Source organism: Calliphora vicina, chromosome 4 (genome assembly GCF_958450345.1).
Source record: "Calliphora vicina chromosome 4, idCalVici1.1, whole genome shotgun sequence".
Classification (NCBI taxonomy): domain Eukaryota; kingdom Metazoa; phylum Arthropoda; class Insecta; order Diptera; family Calliphoridae; genus Calliphora; species Calliphora vicina.
The window spans coordinates 6,344,531-6,366,379 of NC_088783.1; the positions used below are offsets into that span (position 1 = coordinate 6,344,531).

Sequence of the window (21,849 nt, forward strand, 5' to 3'; positions counted from 1 at the left end):
TTGACAGTTTGTGTACATGCTATTGTGAATGTAAATTAGATGAATTTAACCCTATAATGGCAGAGATAAATTTATGTTGTTGTTGTGAAGATGTGTTATTTTTATTTATTATCAATATACTTAAATGATTTCAAAGCTACTCTCAGATTGACCTATTATATTTGTATATAGTTAGAATTGGAGACTTTATTCTGACTTGTCTGCATTTTAGTGCTTTGTTAATAAAAACAAATATTCGAATAGATTATGTACAAATTAAAAATAAATCTGAATGAACTTTTCAATTAATGCGTCCACCCATGATCTAAGAACAAATGCGCTGTTTGACTGACTTCACCTAATATGATTTCGGCATGAACCAATTATTTTGTGCGTAAATTTATTTATTATTTTGGTACAATTTCTATAAAAGGCTTGTTATTTCAATGAAACAATTTTTTTTAATTTATATCATTGTGCTAATGAAATAGTAACAAATCAATATCCCAGTAAAAGTTTATAGTTTAATTTTTTTAATTTTAATATTTATAATTTTTCTTCTTCTCTATTTCAAAATTTTCTGAAGTACTATCATATAAATTCAAAATGTAATTTCAATTTGTATTCCGTGATACCCATATTATTAAGAGATATTTTCTATTATAATGAAAGGACAAATATTTATGTTGACATTTTTATTTTTAGTTTTAAAATTCTGTATTTTTTAACACAAATTTTAACAAAAATATTTATTGTTTAAGAGAGAGCAAGCAGCCAAAAGTACAATTTTTTATACAAATAAATATAAAAATATGAATATACAAGCTATCGTCATTATAATGATTAATTCCATAAAATCGAAAATTTGTATTTAAAAAAATATCGTTTCGAGTTTTATTTAATTTTCTTTATTTTCTTTAATTACATTTCATTGAAAGCACAATTCTCTTTTCCATTAAAAGGTATTTTTAACAAAAGCTTGGCAACCTCGTGACAAGTACTGATTACTTTACTACATTAAACCTATTCGTTACTATACTTTGGTTAGCGTGGTTTTTGCCAGGAGTATTTTCTTAATTTTTCTGTGAAATTAAAATAAAAAAAGTTATTAAATTTATTACAAATCAGCACAAAAGTCCACAATAAAAAGATGGCGCTTATAAGTAACTTTCAATACATCAAATTTACTTGAGAATTTGTAAAATAAAGTTTTTACGAAAAAAATTCCTAAGGACAGTGTGCAAAAGTGTGATAAAAGAAAAAAGAGTGCGAAGAAGAAAAAAACGCAACGAAAAGTTGAGAATATACAAGAAAGTAAATTCACCACGACTACTGGGTAATCGGCTAATAAGAAACGTAAATAATTGACATTTATATTATAGCATTGACATTTGCATTTAATATGTCAAATTAGAGCTAAAAAGGAAAGCAAAAAAATACACGAGCGGTAGTGAGAAGAAAAAAAATTAACTTTTTCGTAATGAGGCAAAATTTATAATCAAAAAATGGGAATAATTCCCAAGTGAAAAATACAAACGAAATAAGTGAAACAAGATCAAAAGACTTGCAATTTTCATATCCTCCAACAAAATTAACAAAAACATTAATGATTACAGAAATTTGTGCAATTTTTGTGGCAGCAAATTGCAAATTTTCTTCGTGATAACCATTGAAGTCGGGTCTGCCTTAATACATTTTACACACTTTAAAACAGTTTTTTTTGTGTTTTAATATTTTTTCGCCTGAAAGTTTTTGTGTGCGAGACTGTGTGTGTGTTATTTTTTCGTATTTCTATATTAATTCTTGATACATGGCGTAGTAGTAAAATTTTTCAATAGTATTTGAAAAAAATCAAAGAAGAATAAGCAAATTTTAAAAGCTAATGAACAAAATAGCAAAACTACTACATATTAATTACTACCACTGACTGAATTGAAATGAATTTTTCAAAGAATTCTTATAATAAACTCGAATACAATAAAATATTAAATTAAATACATGTGCAAACATATTAAAAATATATAAAACTTGCAATTATTAATAAAATAACAAAAACAACAATAAAAATTTTGGGAAAAAAGTTTAGTGTGTTACACATAGAAAAACAGAGAGACAGACAGACTGTGTAAAGAAAAAGTATCTAAAGGCAGAATTTCATCAAACAAGTTGCAATTTTGTATCTATTAAATGGCCTTAGAAATGTCTAGCAATTGTTGTAAATGCTAAAAAAAATAACAACAAAAAAGCATATTGTATATATAAATATCTACTGTTTAACGTTAACCAGAAATAGCTTAGAACGAAAAACAAAAAATAAGGACCATTTGGATGATTAATTTCATATTTTACATTTCGAGACATTTTATTCAAGGATAATAAGTTTGTTCGTTCGTATTTTGTTGCTTTTTTTTGGATTTTTTTTTATTTTGTCACTCACTCTGCCTTAAAAAGAACATTTTCATAATTGTTTTTCTGATTAAGTTTACTGACAAAAAAAAAAAACTAAAAAAAACTCAAGTGTTCAATAATATTGTCCATTTATGGTCCGAAATTCATAAATCATACACAGAGAGAAACAAGTAAGTTGGCTTTCAATAATTCTATTTCTTCTATTTTTTTTTAATTTACTTACTGTAAATAATTGTCTTCAATTAAAATTAATTAATTATTGATTGTCAGTGGTCAGTTGTCAGAATCCTGTTTTTATTTGTTCATATTTTGTTTGATCGTTTTAAATTATTCACTATGTTTTTTAACATGATCTTTTTACAATATACATAAATCCATACGTTTGTATGGATACGAAAGAAAAAGATGTCGATATTCCCAACTAAAATTAAAGTTTAGTTTATTTGAAGAGTCCACATCTACAATCTTTTTTTTTTTTTTTGAGGCCGCCCTAATGTACATATGCAGGGGAATTCCCGAAATGAGTTTATTATAACAAAACATAACAGTTCGAAATTGTATTATGCTTGATTTTAAATACCAAGTATGAATTCATTTCTATTATCTATTATATTTCTCATAAATAATAAAAAAAAAGAAAAAAATGTTTCAAGTTTAGCTTTCGATTATTTTATTTATTCTGTAATGTAAAATTGTAGGTACCTACATAGTATGAATTGAAATTTATTTTGTTTCTTTATAAAATTAGCACTTGTTTATTTATTTGCTAATTTGATAATGTTTACTTCCGCACAATTGTTAAAAGGTATTATTGTGAATCTTGCCAATAATACATTTTAGTTCCGTTTTATTCTGTTTTCTTTAGATTTTTAGATTATTTGGTCAAATAAATACTTTAATTTCAAAGAAATCCCGAAATACCTGGCAAACGTTTTTGTTTTCAATGACTATTTAAAACGTTTTATTGAATTTTATATTATCAATTTTTAAAGGATGATCTAGGAGATTTCATTGGGATTTGTTATCAATCGAATGATTCAATTACATCCATATATATTTTCGATACTAGCAAAAGATAGAAAGTTGGCACAGATGAATTACAATTTAAATAACCTAATTTTTGTCAGCCCAACTAAAATTTTTCAGACACAATAGATAAATTCAGTTATTTAGACTAAATTATTTGATAAGAAATAAATTCGGTTATCACAACTAAAACCTTTTTCTCTGTGTGACAAAAACAATTATTTAAAACAAAAAAAATTTAATTAAATTGAAATTTTATCATGCAAACGACCTTAAAAATTAAAAGAGTAATTGAGATTGTTTACATGAAAACTTCTGAGGCTTGTGACGACGCGTTTCGAACTTACGCTGGGCTCTAAGGGTTTGTATTTATTTAGGCCAGAGGATTAAGAACTTTATTATCTTCTTTTAATTTACAGGGCGTCACTTATAAATTACGCCATTAAATGGTGCGTCCCATATTATTCTTCCGTAGAGGAAATTACAACGGGGTATGGAAGCTCACGCGGAGGTAGGCGCAACTATGACGAGGATTAGACTTCTCGTATGACGCATTCACGTCTTTAGCTCTATCTCTCTTGAAAAATTTTAAATAATAAAAAGTAAAAATTCACGATTTTTGCTCGTCACAGGCTATACATAGATATACAACCTGTTTTTAAAAACATTCTTTATAATTTTTCCAGATTTAACAGTCGGACCTCTTAAATACACGTTATTGAATTTTGACCGGTTCTTTTTCTTCTTCTATATATTTAATTCAGTTTAATTCACGGGAATGGAAAAAGTCCGGGAAATTCGGTAGCCTAGAATTAATCCCAATATGTATTTAGGAATATCAAAGGTTTTGTAACGAAGTGTATTAATTTCGCATGCTTATCAATTCGTACAGTTTTGCCTTTGGTTATCCAGCTACTACAAACAAAACATGTGGCATTTGTTTAAAGTGAATGTAATTTTGACGACTTCTGAAGCAGATGCCTTCGTTAATTAGAATAATAATAAATTTGTCCATAATAAGGTTCTTAAATATAACTCCGAAACTTTTTTGCGAGGGTCAAATGAAACTATAATTACACAAATTACCCTCGTATGCATTTAGTATATTCACACGCACAAAGACGAACTATCGGTGTTTCACTGTTGTTGAAAGTTCTTTCCTGGTTTAAAAGAAAGGTTATTGCGGTTGATACAGCTGTCGTAGTGTTGATAAACTTTGGCCGAGTGAGACTCGGGTCCTCCCGGAGCGAGGTCATAGTGTAGACAATCTTTGGCCACGTGACACTCGGGTCCTTCCGGAGCGTTGATCGCGAATAATGTTGCATTTTTATACCCTTCAAGTTTAAGTTTGTCATTCCGTTTGTAATTTCCACAATATAATTTTCCGACCCTATAAAGTACATATATTCAGGATCCTTATAGATAGCGGACTCGATTAAGCCATGTCCGTCTGTCCATCTGTCTGTTGAAATCAATTTTCTGACGACTCCAGATATCTTCGGGATCCAAATCTTCAATAATTCAGTCAGACATGTTTACGAGAAGTTTCATAATAAAATCGGTCCACAAATAGCTGAGATATGAGGAAAAAACCAGGACAACCTCGATTTTTGACCTATATCTGGATTACTAAGTCATTAATATAGACAATATGGATATCTAATGTTAGATACTTCAAAGACCTTAGTAAGTTGGACCTACAATGGGTCAAAACTGGAAAAAATATTTTTTAACCCGATTTTTTTTTTATCACAAAAAAAAATTTTTTTTTTTAAATTTAAAAAAAATTTAAATAATAATTCGAAAAAATCGGTAAAAATATTTTTTACCTCGAATTTTTTTTCATAAAAACATATTTTTGTTATAAAATTAAAAAAAATTTTAAATAAAATAAATTTTTTTTTGCATAAAATCTGTTTTGCTAATAAATTAAAAAAAATTAGTTTAAAAATTTTGAAATTTTTTTTTTTAATTTTTATTACTTAAAATTATTTAACATTTTTATTTTACGTATAATTTGATGAAGGGTATATACGATTCGGCACTTGTTTTATTCGGATAGTTGCGTTCCGAATTTCTATGCCGCTGGAAAGTTCTTTGAAATCTCTATCATTAGGACAATGATACAATTGTATTGGAGAATCTCATTAATTTCGGTTGTATATTTCGGATTGATTCAGATTGACTCATTTAAATCGACTTAGAATGATAATGATACAGATCAATATCATTAACACTTATTTTAGACTCTTCGGCACCTTATCATAATAATCATGACCAACAAAAACATTATATCATTTATACAGGTTTATTTTTTAAGAAAAATAAACATCCCTTCTAAAAAAATCGTCATATTTTTTTTTATTTAAAAAAATCTAAATACGAATCTCTAAAAACCTTGTTCATTATTATTGTATTTAAATAAATTATTTATTATTCTTAAAATATATCAAATCATTTAGCACATTTATTTTTAGAGGGTCTAATAAAAAGTCATTTCGTAATGCAAAACAAAATACTAACCAGTATCTGGTCTTTGTCTAAACAAAAACACACACAAAATCAAACAAACTATAAACCAATTTAAAAAATAATGCACAATTATTATGCGAAATATGTATGTAAATTTATTTAAATTTCTCTTGTTTGTTTAGAAATAGTTAAACTATTTGTTTTCAAAGCATACCTCTTTCCCGGCCTTAATAATTAGTATATAAAGATGAATACATTTGGGGGAAGTGTTTAATATGAATATATGTAGATATGTATTTAAAATTGGATCGGGTTTTTTCCATTAACGTATTTTTTTTTTCTATATTCATACAACTTTAAACAAAAATACTTACTCATACTATTATTATGCTTGTTACTATCGAAACATTTTTTTGATTTGAATTTGATGAATTTAGTTTTATTTACTTCATAATTAACTCCCATCATTTTGGGGCTACATTTTCTTCTCTTATGTAGTTATGTTTAATCTTTTTTCATAATGAGAGTGTTGTAACATTTTATTATTGTTGTTATTGTTACACCTGTTTTTGTTACATTTGCTCTTATCAAAAGTCTCGTGATAATGATTTTTATGATGGCTAGCTAGTACGAGTTGAGTACATTCATACTGAGATGATGTTTTTTTTTTGTGAGAAATTGAAATAGTTGCATTAAAATCAGGGCTTGTAAAGATTAACTGATATGTTTGGCAAAGGTTTAGGACACAATAGTGAGGAACAATTTGATAATTACTTAATTAAAACCACTGAGCCATGTTCGGCACCTTCCCTGCTTGTACGGCCTCAACGAAATTCAGTACACCACCTTTTTACGCTTGATGGTCCAGAGTTTCCATAGCATCTATCAAGCCTTGTTTTGATTGAAATTAATTTCTTTCAATATTCTCCTCAATTCACGAGGTAGTCTGCTATCAATGGCTGTTAAACACAAACTAAATGACGCAGCTTGTTAAAATTTTGACAGGAACAGTGTTGCCCTTTTAGTTACGAGGCGGGAAATTCAAAAGTCCGCTATAGTTGCTATTTAAATTCGGGAAAATCGTAGTGACAATAGATCAAAATCGGGAAATTTTAACCCAATTTTCTTCACCATGTGTGGCAAGGGTAAAATCGTGAAAATCGGTTCACAAATGGATGAAATATAAGGAAAAAATCGGGCAACCTCGATTTTTGGCCTATTTTTGATCTATATCTGGATTACTAAGTCATTAATATAGGCAATATGGATATCTAATGATAGATATTTCAAAGTCCATTGCAACGATGTATATAAGGATATAGTAATTTGTACATACAATGGGTCAAAATCGGGAAAAATATTTTTTAACCCGAATTTTTTTTACCAAAAAAACTTTTTTGTCACAAATTTTGTTTCACTAATAATTTAAAAATTTGGAAAAAAATTTGGATTTTTTTTTTTAAATTTTCAAAAACAATTTTGAAATATGTTTTCTTAAAAATATGTAAAAGTATAATTTGGTGAAGAGTATATAAGATTCGGCACAGCCGAATATAGCTCTCTTTTAGTTAAAATCTACTTATCCAAACATTTAAAACGTGTTTAGGCATTTGTTTAATCAATTGTTTATTTTAGGGCGCATTAGCAACTTTAAGGCAGATTCCAACGTTTTTCTATTTATAAAAATTTTAAATACTGATAATTTTGATTATAGCTCAACAATTTCTTATTTATTTTTTAGGATTTCAACTCTATATAAAATTAAGTTCAAATAAAAGAGAGTAAACAATAAAAAGTTGCTCCTTTTTTTTCAACATCATTGGCATTCCATAGATTGTTGTCTAGAAAAAACAACAACAAGAAGTACTTTTGAGATTTTGAAATTCAATTCAAAGAATTTTGAATATTAATAAAAAAAAAATAATAATTAAAACTCACGTCCTAAGGACAACGTGTAGCCAAATTTCCAACAGAGAAAAAAAGCCATCACATAAAGGAAAATAATAGAAATATAATCGTTTGGAGAAAGAAAAGCAAGTGCGATACCAACTGCAATAGTTGCCAGTTCGTTTTGGGGTTTTCTTTGTTTTTGTGCGAAAACATTTTGAATGGATCCTTTTGTTGGTTGGTTTCAAGAGGAACAGGAGGGTCCAGCTTTACTCACATGGTGTAAAATTTGGGAAACCAATGCGCATGAAATGAGCCAATTGCTGGAGCAACAGAATCAACAACTGCAGCTACAACAATTACAAGGTGGTGGTAATAAATTCAATAACGGTGCTAATTTAACTCCTAGAGATCGTGATTCCATACAATTGCTATTGCAACAATTTGGTGGCTTACGCAACAACAACAACAACAATAACAACAATCATAACAGCAGCAATAACAATAACGGCAACAATTCCAGCGGCAATACATCCAGCAATAATTCCCTTGATTCAACCACTACGACCAATACAAATAACGATTCACATACACCTGCCAACAACACAACACAGGGCGGCGGAGGAGGAGGCGGCGGCGGCGGCGGAGGAGACGGTACAAACACTACGACGACGACTTTGACTGGTAAAATGCCTTCGCACGAACGTCCCAGCTATTATAATCCCTCGCGCAGGAAAATTGGCCGCATTGTCGACAACAAGGCCAGTACATACAATTTTAACAAACACATGGACAAATTGATATCGAAATATAAGGGCTGTCCCTGGCGTGTACCGGATTTCAATTACTGTCGCGGCGTTTTGGGTCTCCATCAGGAGATTGAGCAATTCTACAATTATGTACTGCCCACACCCACCGAACATGCCATACGCAACGAGGTGGTACATCGAATTGAAGCCGTGGTCCATTCCATTTGGCCTTCGGCTTTGGTTGAGATATTTGGTTCCTTCCGTACTGGTTTATTCCTGCCTACCTCTGACATTGATCTAGTGGTATTAGGTAAATATTGATTGAATTCTTGTTTTTTCACTTTGGAAATTGTAATATTTATGATATATTTCTGGTTTTTGCAGGTCTTTGGGATAAAATGCCATTGAGAACTCTCGAAACTGAACTGATCGCCCGTGGCATAGCTGAACCTCATTCGGTGCGTGTTCTGGACAAGGCCTCTGTGCCCATTATAAAACTAACCGATCGTGAGACTCAAGTTAAAGTTGACATCTCCTTCAACATGCAGTCTGGCGTCCAATCGGCAGAGCTGATTAAAAAATACAAGCAAGAGTTCCCATTGCTTGCTAAACTGGTGCTGGTGTTAAAACAGTTTTTACTTCAACGTGATCTCAATGAAGTTTTCACTGGTGGCATTTCTTCCTATTCATTGATACTCATGTGCATTAGCTTCCTACAGCTGCATCCTCGTCAAATTCACGCCGAGACTGATAATTTGGGTGTTTTACTCTTGGAGTTTTTCGAACTGTACGGCCGCAAGTTCAACTATATGAAAATTGGCATTTCCATAAAGAACGGCGGTCGCTACATACCCAAAGAAGACTTACAACGTGATATGATCGATGGTCATCGGCCGTCACTGCTGTGCATAGAGGATCCACTAACCCCCGGCAATGATATCGGACGTAGTTCGTATGGCGCCTTACAAGTAAAGCAGGCCTTCGAATACGCCTATCTAATGCTATCACAGGCTGTGAGTCCTCTCAATGATTGGGCCAACGATTGTAATGAGCGTTCAATACTGGGTACGTTTTTAGCAAAAGAAACTGTTGTTGTTTAAATTCTAATAAATTTATTTTTTATTTTTCATAGGACGCATTATACGTATCACCGATGATGTTATAGATTATCGCGAATGGATACGTGAACATTTTGAGCATCTTGTCGTTCCACGCCACTCACCCGTCTCGGCGTTAGGTGGTCCAGGTACACCGAACGTGGTGGGGAATACCACCAAGTACATGCAGATACAATTATTGCCTTCCAATATGTTGCCAGCCGGTGCTTTAACCGGCCAGCAGCAACAGATTCATATAATACCACACCTCTATCATCACCAGCAGCAGCAGCAGCAACATCATGTTGCCGCTTTGAATTCAATGTGTCATAGACGTGGTAGCACTTCATCGGGGGATGATTCGGAGGACAGCAAAGACTGCGATGCCGACTCAACGTCACCGACAACAGGGTCTACCACACACATTGTGTTGGGCGGCGGTGTTCCAATGACACAAACAACATCCGCGAATATTCACACAAATGCCCGGATGGATACATGATGAATAGTTGCCGGTTTGGTGCAGCAACAACAACAACAACAGCAGCAACATCAGCAGCAATTGGTACAAATGCAAGTGGCAGCAGCAGGAACACAGTTCACAATGCATGCTGGCAATATCAATGCGCTGAAAACGTTGCCGTTGCAGCAACAAACCCCGCAGCCTCTAACACAACAACCCCAACAACAATACACACAACCACAAACACCACCCACACAAACAAATAGTTTTATATCATTATCAACATCATCGCCACAACTATCATCCTCAACAATAACAACAACAACCACACAAACAACAACAGCAACAATAACAACACCCACAACAACAAACACAAAATCCACATCCACACAGTCGCTTAATGAAATTATTATTACAACAACTACAACTACAATTGTTACATCTTCCTGTACCACATACACAACAACAGCCGAAACATCAGCGATGGCATCAACAACAACATCAACAGCCGCATCACCATCGCCAACATCATCATCAGCAGCAGCAGCAGCAATGTCTGACTTTCAAACGGCCTCATCGTCTACAAAGAAAAATCTACTCTCACCCTCACCTCCCAGGCAGCAAGCAATCCAACAACAACAGCAGCAGCAGCAACAACAACAACAGCAACAGTCATCTTCAAATAAACCCCATTACTATCGTCAACAATTCTATGTACCACCTCCAATGCAGCAGCAGTATCAGCAGTATGCCGCTTCTAATCCAAATTATGTTGCCAGCTCGAAACCCCGTTACACCAATCAGCAGCGTTTGCAGCAACAACAACAGGTGCGACAGCAGCGTCTGCAACAGCAGCAGCAACAGCATTCGTCTACATTGCCGCGTCAACATAATGCCTCCACGAGTACATCGAGTTTGGGTGGTTCGACGGCGACGACGACCACACATGGTATTCTAACATCCGCTTCCTCAACAATATCGATTATTTCCATTTCATCGGAGTCATCAGTGGCCTCAAATGGATCCGATTCATCGTCGAAATCGGGTTCGGAATCTGAATCGCGTCCCTCAAATTCAGCTTCTTCATCATCGGTATCGGCTTCAAATATGAAAGCAGGTGTGTATTAGCTAATAGAAATATTCAATTTATCATGAGTGGCAATTCCGTTTGTGGTAGCCTCGAAATAACTTACAAACATGGTTGGAATTCTCAAGGCTCGAGGTAAACTTTGATTTTAGGCCTATTTCTGATTTATATCTTGATTATTAAGTCATTAATATAGACAATATGGATATCTAATGATTGATATTTAAAAGTCCATTTCAACGATGTGTATAAGGCTGTAGTAATTTGGACCTACAGCAGGTCAAAATCGGGAAAAAATATTTTTTAAGCGATATTTTTTTAGAAAAATTTTTTTTTGTCAAATTTTTTTCGCTAATAAATTAAAAAATGGACAATTTCGAAAAAAAAAATTAAATTTTTTTACTTAATAATATTTAAAATTTGTATTTTAAAGTATAATTTGGTGAAGAGTATATAAGATTCCGCAAAGCCGAATATAGCTCTCTTACTTGTTTTTTTTTAATGTCAATATTAAGTTCGAATTTTCGAGCAAAAACCTAAATTTCTAAATTAAGTTCGATTTTTTAAACATAAACTAAAATTAAAAATATATAAAGATTTGAAATTAGGTTCGAAATTTCGAACGTAAGCCAACATTTAAGAGTTATTGGTAACGAATTTGAATAGCAGAGGTGCTATATACAATATTGTATCCAAAATCTAAATTTCAGGTTCAAATTTCGAACATAAGCAGAAATCCTTTTAGAATTTTGAAAATTTTCTAGAGTTCTACAGACTATTTGGCTTCGGATTTATGCCATAAATTTGGTTTCAACCAGTAGGGTAACATTTCGAACAGACATATTTTTCGAACTTTAAAAACTTTAGAGCAAAATTATATAATTTTGTTAATTTACCAATTTAGAAATTTTAAAAATGATAGAATTAAAGAATTAAATTTTTTTTTTAAAAATTTCAAAAATTCGAAATTAAATTTGAAAATTTGAATTTTTGCATATAAGCAAAAATTACACAAAATTTATATTTCATTATAAAATTAGAGCGTAATTTTGGAATTTCGAAAATTTACAAAAGTGGCAGAATATTCGGATTACGAAAAATTTTGTTTTAGCCAGTTTTAGGCCAAAATTTCAAAACACAGTTAACAACTAAAAGAAATATTTTACCAAAAATAAGTTTTTAACGAAAATAGTTATTTTTTTTCACAAATTCTATGTTAATTTTTTTCATTTATTTATTTTACATTTTATTCATTGTAATAACTTTTTTACATTTAAATTTTATTTATCTGTTTCTTTTCATGCTAAAAAATAAGATCGGACGTCAACTCGTTCTTATAAGGACAACAATGAGAAGAAGAAAACCAAAAAAGCCACCAAATCTAATAAATGGAAGTAAAGTATATTATTATTATTTTTTTTTTTAAACAACCAACAACAAAAGAAAGCAAATTATATATATAAATATTTAACAAAACCAACCAACAAAACTTAAAGCATTTAGAAATCGAAATTGTATGAAATGAAACAAAAAAGCAAACAGCAACTGATGAGACAAAAGAAAGAAAAACCCTTAAAACAAAAACATCAATCAATCTATAACTCTCTCTATCTCTCTATAAATCTACTCTTAGTATGATAAGCAATATGTTATTAGCTTCACTTATAACTTTAAAAACCCAATTAACCAAAACAAAAAAAAAAAGAAAAGAAAAACAAGGTACTCATTCCTTACCTAACGCTCCCCCCACCCCTTTTCCTATTCCTCATCAACATCATGATAAACCTACGCTACAGCAGCAGCATCTGCAACATCATTGTTATCATCATACACATACATCATCATAGCTAACAGTTTAAATTTAAAGGAACAAAATAAATCACAAACAAAACCCTAACATAACTACACACACTTATAGAATACAACAACGAATTGTAGACAAAACTGAATAATAATAAAAAAATAAATAAATATAAAGTATAAATGAAGTCATTGTTAGCTAAAGCAAAAAAAAAACAAAAGTAATATGCAAACACTTAAAAATATACATACATTACATAAATACAAACAAACATACATACATAGATACAAACAAGTACATACATACATATAGGCCTCTAAACATAGTAACTAACTAAATAAGTATAATAATTATAATAATGATAACGATAATGATAATACTTAACTAAGAAAGTAAATCTAAGTAATTACTGTACTTGTAGGAATGTTAAACCAAACAACAGCAAAGAAAGCCATGTGTAGTCTGTAAATTGTATTGAGCACTTTACAATATGATAGAAAAGGATACTAAAACCCCCTCCCCCTGTACTCCTCCAAAATACATATTCAATTGTTGTTGATATTGAAATTAGGGCGGCAAAAAAATTAATGAAATTATGTTTTGTTCTTTCAATATTTCATAATTACTTTTTAGCTATAATTTTTGCTGACATAAGGTAACATTGCTTGCTTGCAGCTTTTAAATATTTTCCAAAAAATACACATAGAGAGGAAACTAGAAAAAAAACTCAAACAAAAAAATAAAAAATTGCCCAAGATATCACACATACGAGTGTGGTTTCTTGTTTTCACATTTGTTGTCACATCTTAGGTTTTTGTCATGATAGTTTCCGATCTACGTTTATTTATCTATGATATTTTCATTTTAAGTTACAAAACTAATTATTAATTTGTAAATCTCATCATGTCGACATTTACTTTCGAATATTTCAAATGCAATTAATATAAATTATCTTATATGTTGTTTTTCTAAACGGAATCTAATAGATTCTACTGAAATGCTTGTGTGCAGCGAGCTACCATGTCAACCATCTTATATGTTTGTATTTTTTTTTGAGTTTTAAAAGCTGTTTGAAATTTTAGGCATATAATAGAGTAGATATGGACAAAATTATAGCACTTTGGTTTTATTATTATTATTATTGCAATTAATGATTAAGCTAATTCATGTCATCGGTCTTTGTTAGGACTTTCGCACAATCGCTGCAACCATACGTATTAAATGTGTTGGAATTATTCGAATGTTTACATTTTCGCAAGGGTAAAATGATGACATGAATTAACTTAATATTCACCCCTATCGCGAATCAATATTACACATGAAATATGTTCCCTTTTCCCATTTTTCGTTCATAAACTTTGTTCACGTGAAAAAATCCACCATGTTGGGAAATTTTTAGATGGAATTTTGTAAACAATAAACAGCTGTTAAGAACAAAATCAACTATTGTGAATGAAAAGTTCATGGGAATATCACGATAGCAATATCGAGGGAAATGGATATTTCATGGGAACATAAATTGTGTTAAATATTTAATAGCGAAACGTTCAGACTATATTCAAAACTACTCAAATGTTTTTTATGATCCCTTACCTTTCAGCAGACAAATCCTTGTCATGCCTGTAAAAATGCCTACATGTAGTTTTTAGAAAATGTTTTATTTGTAAATTTATGAGCCTTATTCATCGTTTATACAATTACCAATGCATTTCCAAATATTTCTACTGATTTCGAAGTTATTACAAAGAATCATGTGCAAATTTCTATGGCTTTCATACAAAAAATAAACTGACTCTTATAGGCATGCAAGAGGTAGATAATCTAAATAAAATTGACCGGAGTTAACTTTCTCTTATGGTAATTTACAAGCAAACATTTTACTGTGTATTTTTTCAGTTTGAATTGAAGCTATGTTTGATTAATTTTATGTTTCGATCAACATACATAATAGACGGATAGTTAATAAATGAATTAACCGTATTTAAATCAAAGTACTTTATAGTAAACTACCCTAGCAAACGTAGAAAGTGTAGCGAAAATAATACAGCTTACAAGACCACAACAACAAAATATTCAGCCCAATTATGAAAAAAATTCCCCGAGAGTTTTTTCCTTTTAATCATTTTTCCTATTCAAATTCTACAGTAAAAAAAGAAAAGGGAAAAAACTACCGGGGATTTTTTTTTTTCATAATTGGCTGTGATTTAATACACTCTAAACAGATGAGTGTTTTAACATCTTTAGAAACTAGAGTTTAGAAAGCTGAGTTTCATGATAATTTAAAAAAAGTAATAATTTTTAAATTAAAACTAATGGCGTTTTCTTTTCTGACGCATAATGTTGCCAACATATTTTGTACCATTTATTAAAAGTTACCCATACCCTTATAATGTGTTACATTTTTAACGATCACAATAGAACAAAAACAATTACCATTTATGCAGTTTTCTTTTATGTAGCTTCAAAATATTCTAAAACTATACTTTTTGCTTCCATTAATACAAACGAACTTCAAAAACAAATCAAAAAAAATCTGTTTAAAAAGTGGTGACATTCTAACACTTTGATAAAATGGAGGGTGAAACATGTAGCATATTTTCGGGATTTTAGGGCAACATTATTCGAAAAGAACACTGTAAAATCCAGAATAAAGGCAAAATTTACGCCAGAAAAGAAAACGCCATAAGCAAATAACCATAGAAATCATAATTTGTATACAATTTTGGAACAGCAAAACAACTTATATTTTTAACATTCACACAACTAGTTTTTTTTTCATAAATCATACAACTCTGCAAAAAGAAACCTAAAATTTATTTTTAAATTTGACTTTGTAGTAAAATATTTAAGCATTTTTGCTACCACGAAGAGTAATTTCTGTTTATGAAATAGTTTTATTTTTATGAATCACTTGGTTTTGTAAATGTTTTATAATTTATCTGCTAAAAACATGACCATATCATATACATTTTCATAAATATGTTTGAGATATAATCAGATTTACAGGTTTTTCACAGAATTAATTAGAAAAACAACAAGAAATAATTTAAAGCAATGAGTACGGTAACGATTTCCTGTAAAACCTGCAAATCTGGGATGTACTAAAACAAATTTTATATATAACAAATGTGTTTTTAAATACATAATAAATAAATAAATAATTTATTCGTGTTCTCCGACAAATTATAAATTATTCTAATATAAAGGTCTTTTAACTAAAGTAGTCTAACCCTCATTAACACGAAGTCTGGTTATGCCTTAACTAATAGTTATACTGTCGGTTAAATTTATTTTTGTATGAAAACTGTCAGTATAACTATTAATTAAAACATAACCAGACTTCGTGTTACTGAGGGTAAAAGTACTTTGAAAATCATAAATTTAACTTTATTTTTAACTGTTTCTGAGTACTTTGCAGTTTGTAATTTTTTTCCAAACTCAAAATTGGATATTATTTGTAAACTAATTTAAATATTTCTGATCATCAAATTACCCCAATAAAAAAATTATTTGTTTAACAATTTCAAATTATTTAAAATGTTTAAATTTTTTATGCAAAAAATTTAAAATATTTTAAATTGAAATATTGTAAACAACAACAAAATAACTTGACAAAAATTTCATGCCAAAAATTTGAATTTTTCAAAAATTTTGTATGGAATTTTTTTTTCTCAAAATTATTTACAAAATTTAAAAAAAATAATTTGAAATTTTTTAAAAAAATATTCTAGAATTTGATTTACTAACACATATGAATAATGGAAATTTATTTAAAAAAAACTCTAAGTTTTCAAATAATTAAGCAGAGATTTTGAAATCAATTTCCTGAAAAATTCATTCATATGTATTACTGAATCTGAGACATTTATTTAAAATTAACATGCAATTAATTTCAAATATTTTTTAAAATGTGTACTGTAAAATCGTGGTTGACATTTCAATATCAAGCATTTGAAATTTGAAGTTTAAAACATCACACATATTTCTGTTCTGTAAACCGAATTCGAGTAACATTTTTCTTTTATGATGTTCTGTAAATCGAAACCACCTGATTTACATGTCATGCGAAATACACTCGATTTACAGACAGGGGCAGGTATACAGAGATGTTACAGGAGATAGAACAATACATTTTGTATTCTTATTTTTATTTCAAAAGGAAGAAGACAAAATGCGGCTTTTGTTTATAATATTGATGCATGCAAAAATTCATTCAATAAATTATGTATGAGAAATTATTATTGACACCTCTGTATTATGTTCAACAGATTGAAACTGTTTAATATGTTCAAATATTTGACAAAGTAGGCATAAGCAAATGTATATTTGATCTTTGCAAGAGCAAACAATATATTATTGACTTGATGTGATCGTTTCTAATCTTTACATTTTTTGATTGATGCTTTCACTCAGTGCTTAATAGCATTATTAATTTTTATTAGCATTTAATAATTCTATGACAAACTTTGAGATCATTTTCTAAAGTATTAAAATTAAGAATTTTAACATAAACGTACAATGTATCTAGAAAATTAAAAAAAAGTTGTATTTTTCTTTATTAAAACAATTCCTGCAATTGTTTAATATCAAAGTAGAATTTAACTAAAATTGTTATTTAAAATTATTAGAAATTTTCATTTTGTTCATGTTAAATTTAAATATAGATCATATTAGATGTTGACATCGTGTAAATGCAAATCGTTTGACATTTTTATTTTGTAAATGTTGCCCTTGGTTTCTCATAATGTTGCCTTTTTATGGTCACAATAGACTTTTACAAAACAAAAGCCTGTTTAGGGTTAAGTTCATGCAGAGCTGTAAATGCATCATTCTTTTTTGTTTTTAATTCGTTACGAATTAGCTAAATTTTGAATTCATTTCACAACAAAAAAGAGTTGAATGAAATTTTAATCAATTCAAACGAATTAGGCAGAAATGAATTTCAATTCGTTTCCAATTCAAATGAATTTGTAGAATTCGTTTCTAATTCTAATGAATTTGTCAAACCGAATTGCAATACATTTCCAATTCGTTTGAATTGAATTGATTTTGAATTAATTCAATTGAATTAGAACAATGAATTGCAATTCAAATGAATGAAATCAAAAATGAGTTGCAATCAATCAAATTCAAGAGCAGATCTCTATGAGGAATGAAAATGAACCGAAATGAAAATATTCAGTACAAAAATTGAAAAGCCTTGTCCTGGTTCAGCGTCTGATTAAAATTTGGGTTCAAAGCTTTTAACCATAAACACAAAGAAGAGATGCCACAACAGGGCAACATTATTTAAAAAGAACACATTATAAGCTTACCAAACTACATTTTTTCAGAAAAGAATACAAGGGGAAGAGTAAAAGGCAGAATAAAGGCATAATTTAAAAGAAAACACCATAAAATAAAATTAACCATTTGCATTGTTGAAGAACACACAAAATATAATTATGATAAAGAGGCAACATTTTTGTAATTTTAATAAAAAGGCAAAACATTCTTGCCTTATTGTAACATTGAGGGCAAGGTATTTTATATTTTATTCCATTACTAGGGTAACATTTATAGAAAAGAACATGTGATCCATCACTGTAATAACTTTTATCCAGAAAATATTTCAAAACAATTAAATTTAAGGGCAAATAACCAAATTGTTGGGCTGAAATTTCCTTATAAAATACATTACACTTTTTGTTCTAAATAATTTTGAATATTTTGTGAATTGAAAATAAATATTTTTAAAAAAGTTGTTTAATTTATTTAAACATGATCAATTATGATTTTTTACCATTTTATTTAAAATGAAACAGATATTTTGTAAAGTTTAATAATATTTCGCTTTTTAAATATTGTGTAAATATTATGAATTATATAATAAAATATTTGTTAAATTTTAAAATTCATTAATTAAATTAAAAGAGTGCTATAATTTTGTCCATTACAAACTTAAATTCATATATGTAGAGCTTAAGGCGAAAATTGTTTCAGATATGTAGAAATAAAAAAAAGGTTTTGTTTAACAATTAAATTAAATATAATTTGTTTCTAGTAGCATCTTTATAATTGCTGTTGATTGTTAATTAAATTTCCAAACCTCATCCCTCCCCCCTTTTATCACAACTATTAACTATAAATAACTAGCATTTTTAATTTTTTACTTTAAAGAAAACAAACCCTTTTGAAACCAAGCGACTTTAAATAATTTTTAAAACTTTTCAAAGGGAACCCATCATTTTAAAAGTGTTTTTTGTTTTGTTTATACCTGTAACATTAAACACAATACTACACAAAAATATTACAATTACAATTAATTTAATTACATTTTTAACAAACAAAAAAAGGAAGAGAAAATAAGCAAAACTAAATGAATATAGTATATAAACGTAGTAGACAACGTTAAACGTAAGGTTTTTCTAAATTTTTTTGCAATGAATTGCCTTACATTATGATTTAAAATAGCTAACGTTTATTTATTTTAAGGGATTTAAGATTCATTTAAACATTTAAACAAATTAAGTCAATATAGTTTAAAATGAAATGTTTTTCGTTTTTACAATTTTTGATTATTAAGTCAATTATTTAATTTGCTAATGAGATTGTTTTTTTATAATTTTATTTAAACTAAAGAGTAAATGAATTGATACTTTTTAAATTTTTAAGCTTAGAGCCATTTTAAAATAATAAATTATTAAATTATGTTTAACTAATATGAGGTTTATAGAATTACACATTTAGGAAAACCTTTAACAATTTCCAAACCGTTTAAAATATTTAAACAAATGAAATGAATTAAATTGAAATACAATCCTAAATATTTATTAATCTAAACGGTTTAGTTTTTTCTATATTATTTGTAAGAATTTTGCTTTAAACTATTACTATAAATATAAATATTACATATACATACATATATTTAAATATACAATACAATATTTTTTTTTTTTAATTTTAATTTAATTAAAACAAAAGTAAATAATACTACTAACACTTATTTTCGTTATTATAATTATAAAAAGGAAATTAATATATATTAAATTAAAATTTTATGCTTAAATCTAAAAAAAAGACTTGTAAAAAGTAAAACTTTATGCTTTTAAGCCCTAACCTTTACCTCCGCCCCACTACTCCTCTCCTCAAAATGTTTATGTTTATTTTTACCCTGTTTCCCCTGCCCCTTGTTGTGTTTAAGTTAAACTTACAAAAATGTATATGTTTCTTTTTTTTTTTATTATTTTCTTAAATTCTATTTTTTGTTTAAAATGAATATTTGAATCTTGTAACAAGTTTCTTTTTTCTTAAAAAAAAAACTTGATAATTCCGTCATTTGTTATTAATTATTTACTAATGCTGTTCATTTTTAAGATTTTCCTATACACGAAAAAATGTAGTTTCTTTAAAAAAAAACTGCCATAACTTGCTCATTATGAATTTTTATTTAGCTTGAAAGAAATATAATAATTGTAATTTAAAATAATGTTGTAATATTTTAAAAGAAATTTCAAATAATGATGTTTTTTAAAAGCCGCTTTAATGTTTGTTTAAATAAATTTCTTTAATATTAAATGTTGGTAAACCAGGCTTTCAGAAATGTGGCCTTTAAGGGGATAACTTTTCTTTAAAAAATTTCAATATTTTTAAACATTTGGATAAATTTGAATGTAAAAAATGTAACATTTTCAATTCTATAGAGCAACATTGTCAAGATGTTGCCTTGTTTATGCATAAAATAAATATAACATTTTTGAAAATAAATCGAAACACGATAATTAGATTGTTCTGAGTCCAACTTGCTCCAAGATAGTGAACTCAGTGATGGCTGCTTTAAAAGGTAGTTTTCCTCTCTACGTGTTACAGCAACTTAATTGAAATTTGTATAAATATTGAATTCATAAAATCCTTATAGAGTTTTAAAATTTTTTCCAAATTTAAATCATTCCCAATAAGCATTTTAGCTGGAACTCAAAACTACAAACAAATATTTAAACAGTTTTCCAAATATATAAGAGAGTTAATTCCCCTCACAAGACTATATTTTTGATTTCAAACCTGAAAGACCAAACAAAACTTTTTGCCTCCTTAAAAACACACAAAAAAATCTCCACATTTTATATCACATCATTATTAAATTTTCGTTTAAGTCATGAGTGAAATATTTAAAAAAAAAAATTAAAATAAACAATACTAAACAAATCTAAATAAATAAATAAATGATTGTCAAAATATGTACTGCAAACCAAGAATAAAGAAGTAATTAATAAAACCAGAAGTAAACTACATTTTAAAATCGAAAATCGTAAACTATGTTGTAGAAAAAGATAAGAATAATAATAAAAAACAAACCAACAAATCAACATGAAAAACAAAAACAACAATATCTTTGTAATTATTATATTAATACTATACTATAATTATTATAAATAATATTATTATTAATTAGTTTTAATACAAAACAACAAACAAAAAAACAAACAAAACGTAATGTAATGTATAATGTAATATTTTTCTTAGTTTTTCTTTTGTTATTTTTCAAAATCAAATTTAAATTTTTTATTTATCTATTTCTTTTTTAAAAAAAAAAAAAAATTTTCTATTATTTTTCCAATTTTTATTTTAAATAACTGTGTAAAATGTGAATTTTTCTTTCGTTTGAAAAACAAAATTATTATTAAATACAAAAAAAAAACAAACAACAAAAAAATTATATTTAAAAAAAGAAGAATTAAAAAAAAAAATCACAAAAAATATTTAAAATATATACTACGTTAACAAACAAGAACAACAAAAGAAACAAACAAAAAAATCATACAAAAAAATCAATAAAATTTTCAAAAAATCACCCTGTATTGTTGCAACAACTAATATGGGGTTATAAAAAATTTAAAAAC

At 28.4% G+C, this 21,849-nt stretch overlaps 1 protein-coding gene across 1 annotated transcript; it reads left to right on the forward strand.

Moving 5' to 3' along the window:
• Window positions 1-1,013: 1,013 nt before the first annotated feature.
• Window positions 1,014-16,180, forward strand: Trf4-1 (Topoisomerase related function 4-1). Its single transcript, XM_065506668.1, is given in 5 exon segments — window positions 1,014-1,315; window positions 7,628-8,832; window positions 8,907-9,587; window positions 9,655-11,199; window positions 12,485-16,180. Coding segments are annotated over 4 exon segments (3,147 nt in total). The 5' UTR covers window positions 1,014-1,315; window positions 7,628-7,994; the 3' UTR covers window positions 12,568-16,180.
• The last annotated feature ends 5,669 nt before the right edge of the window (window positions 16,181-21,849 follow it).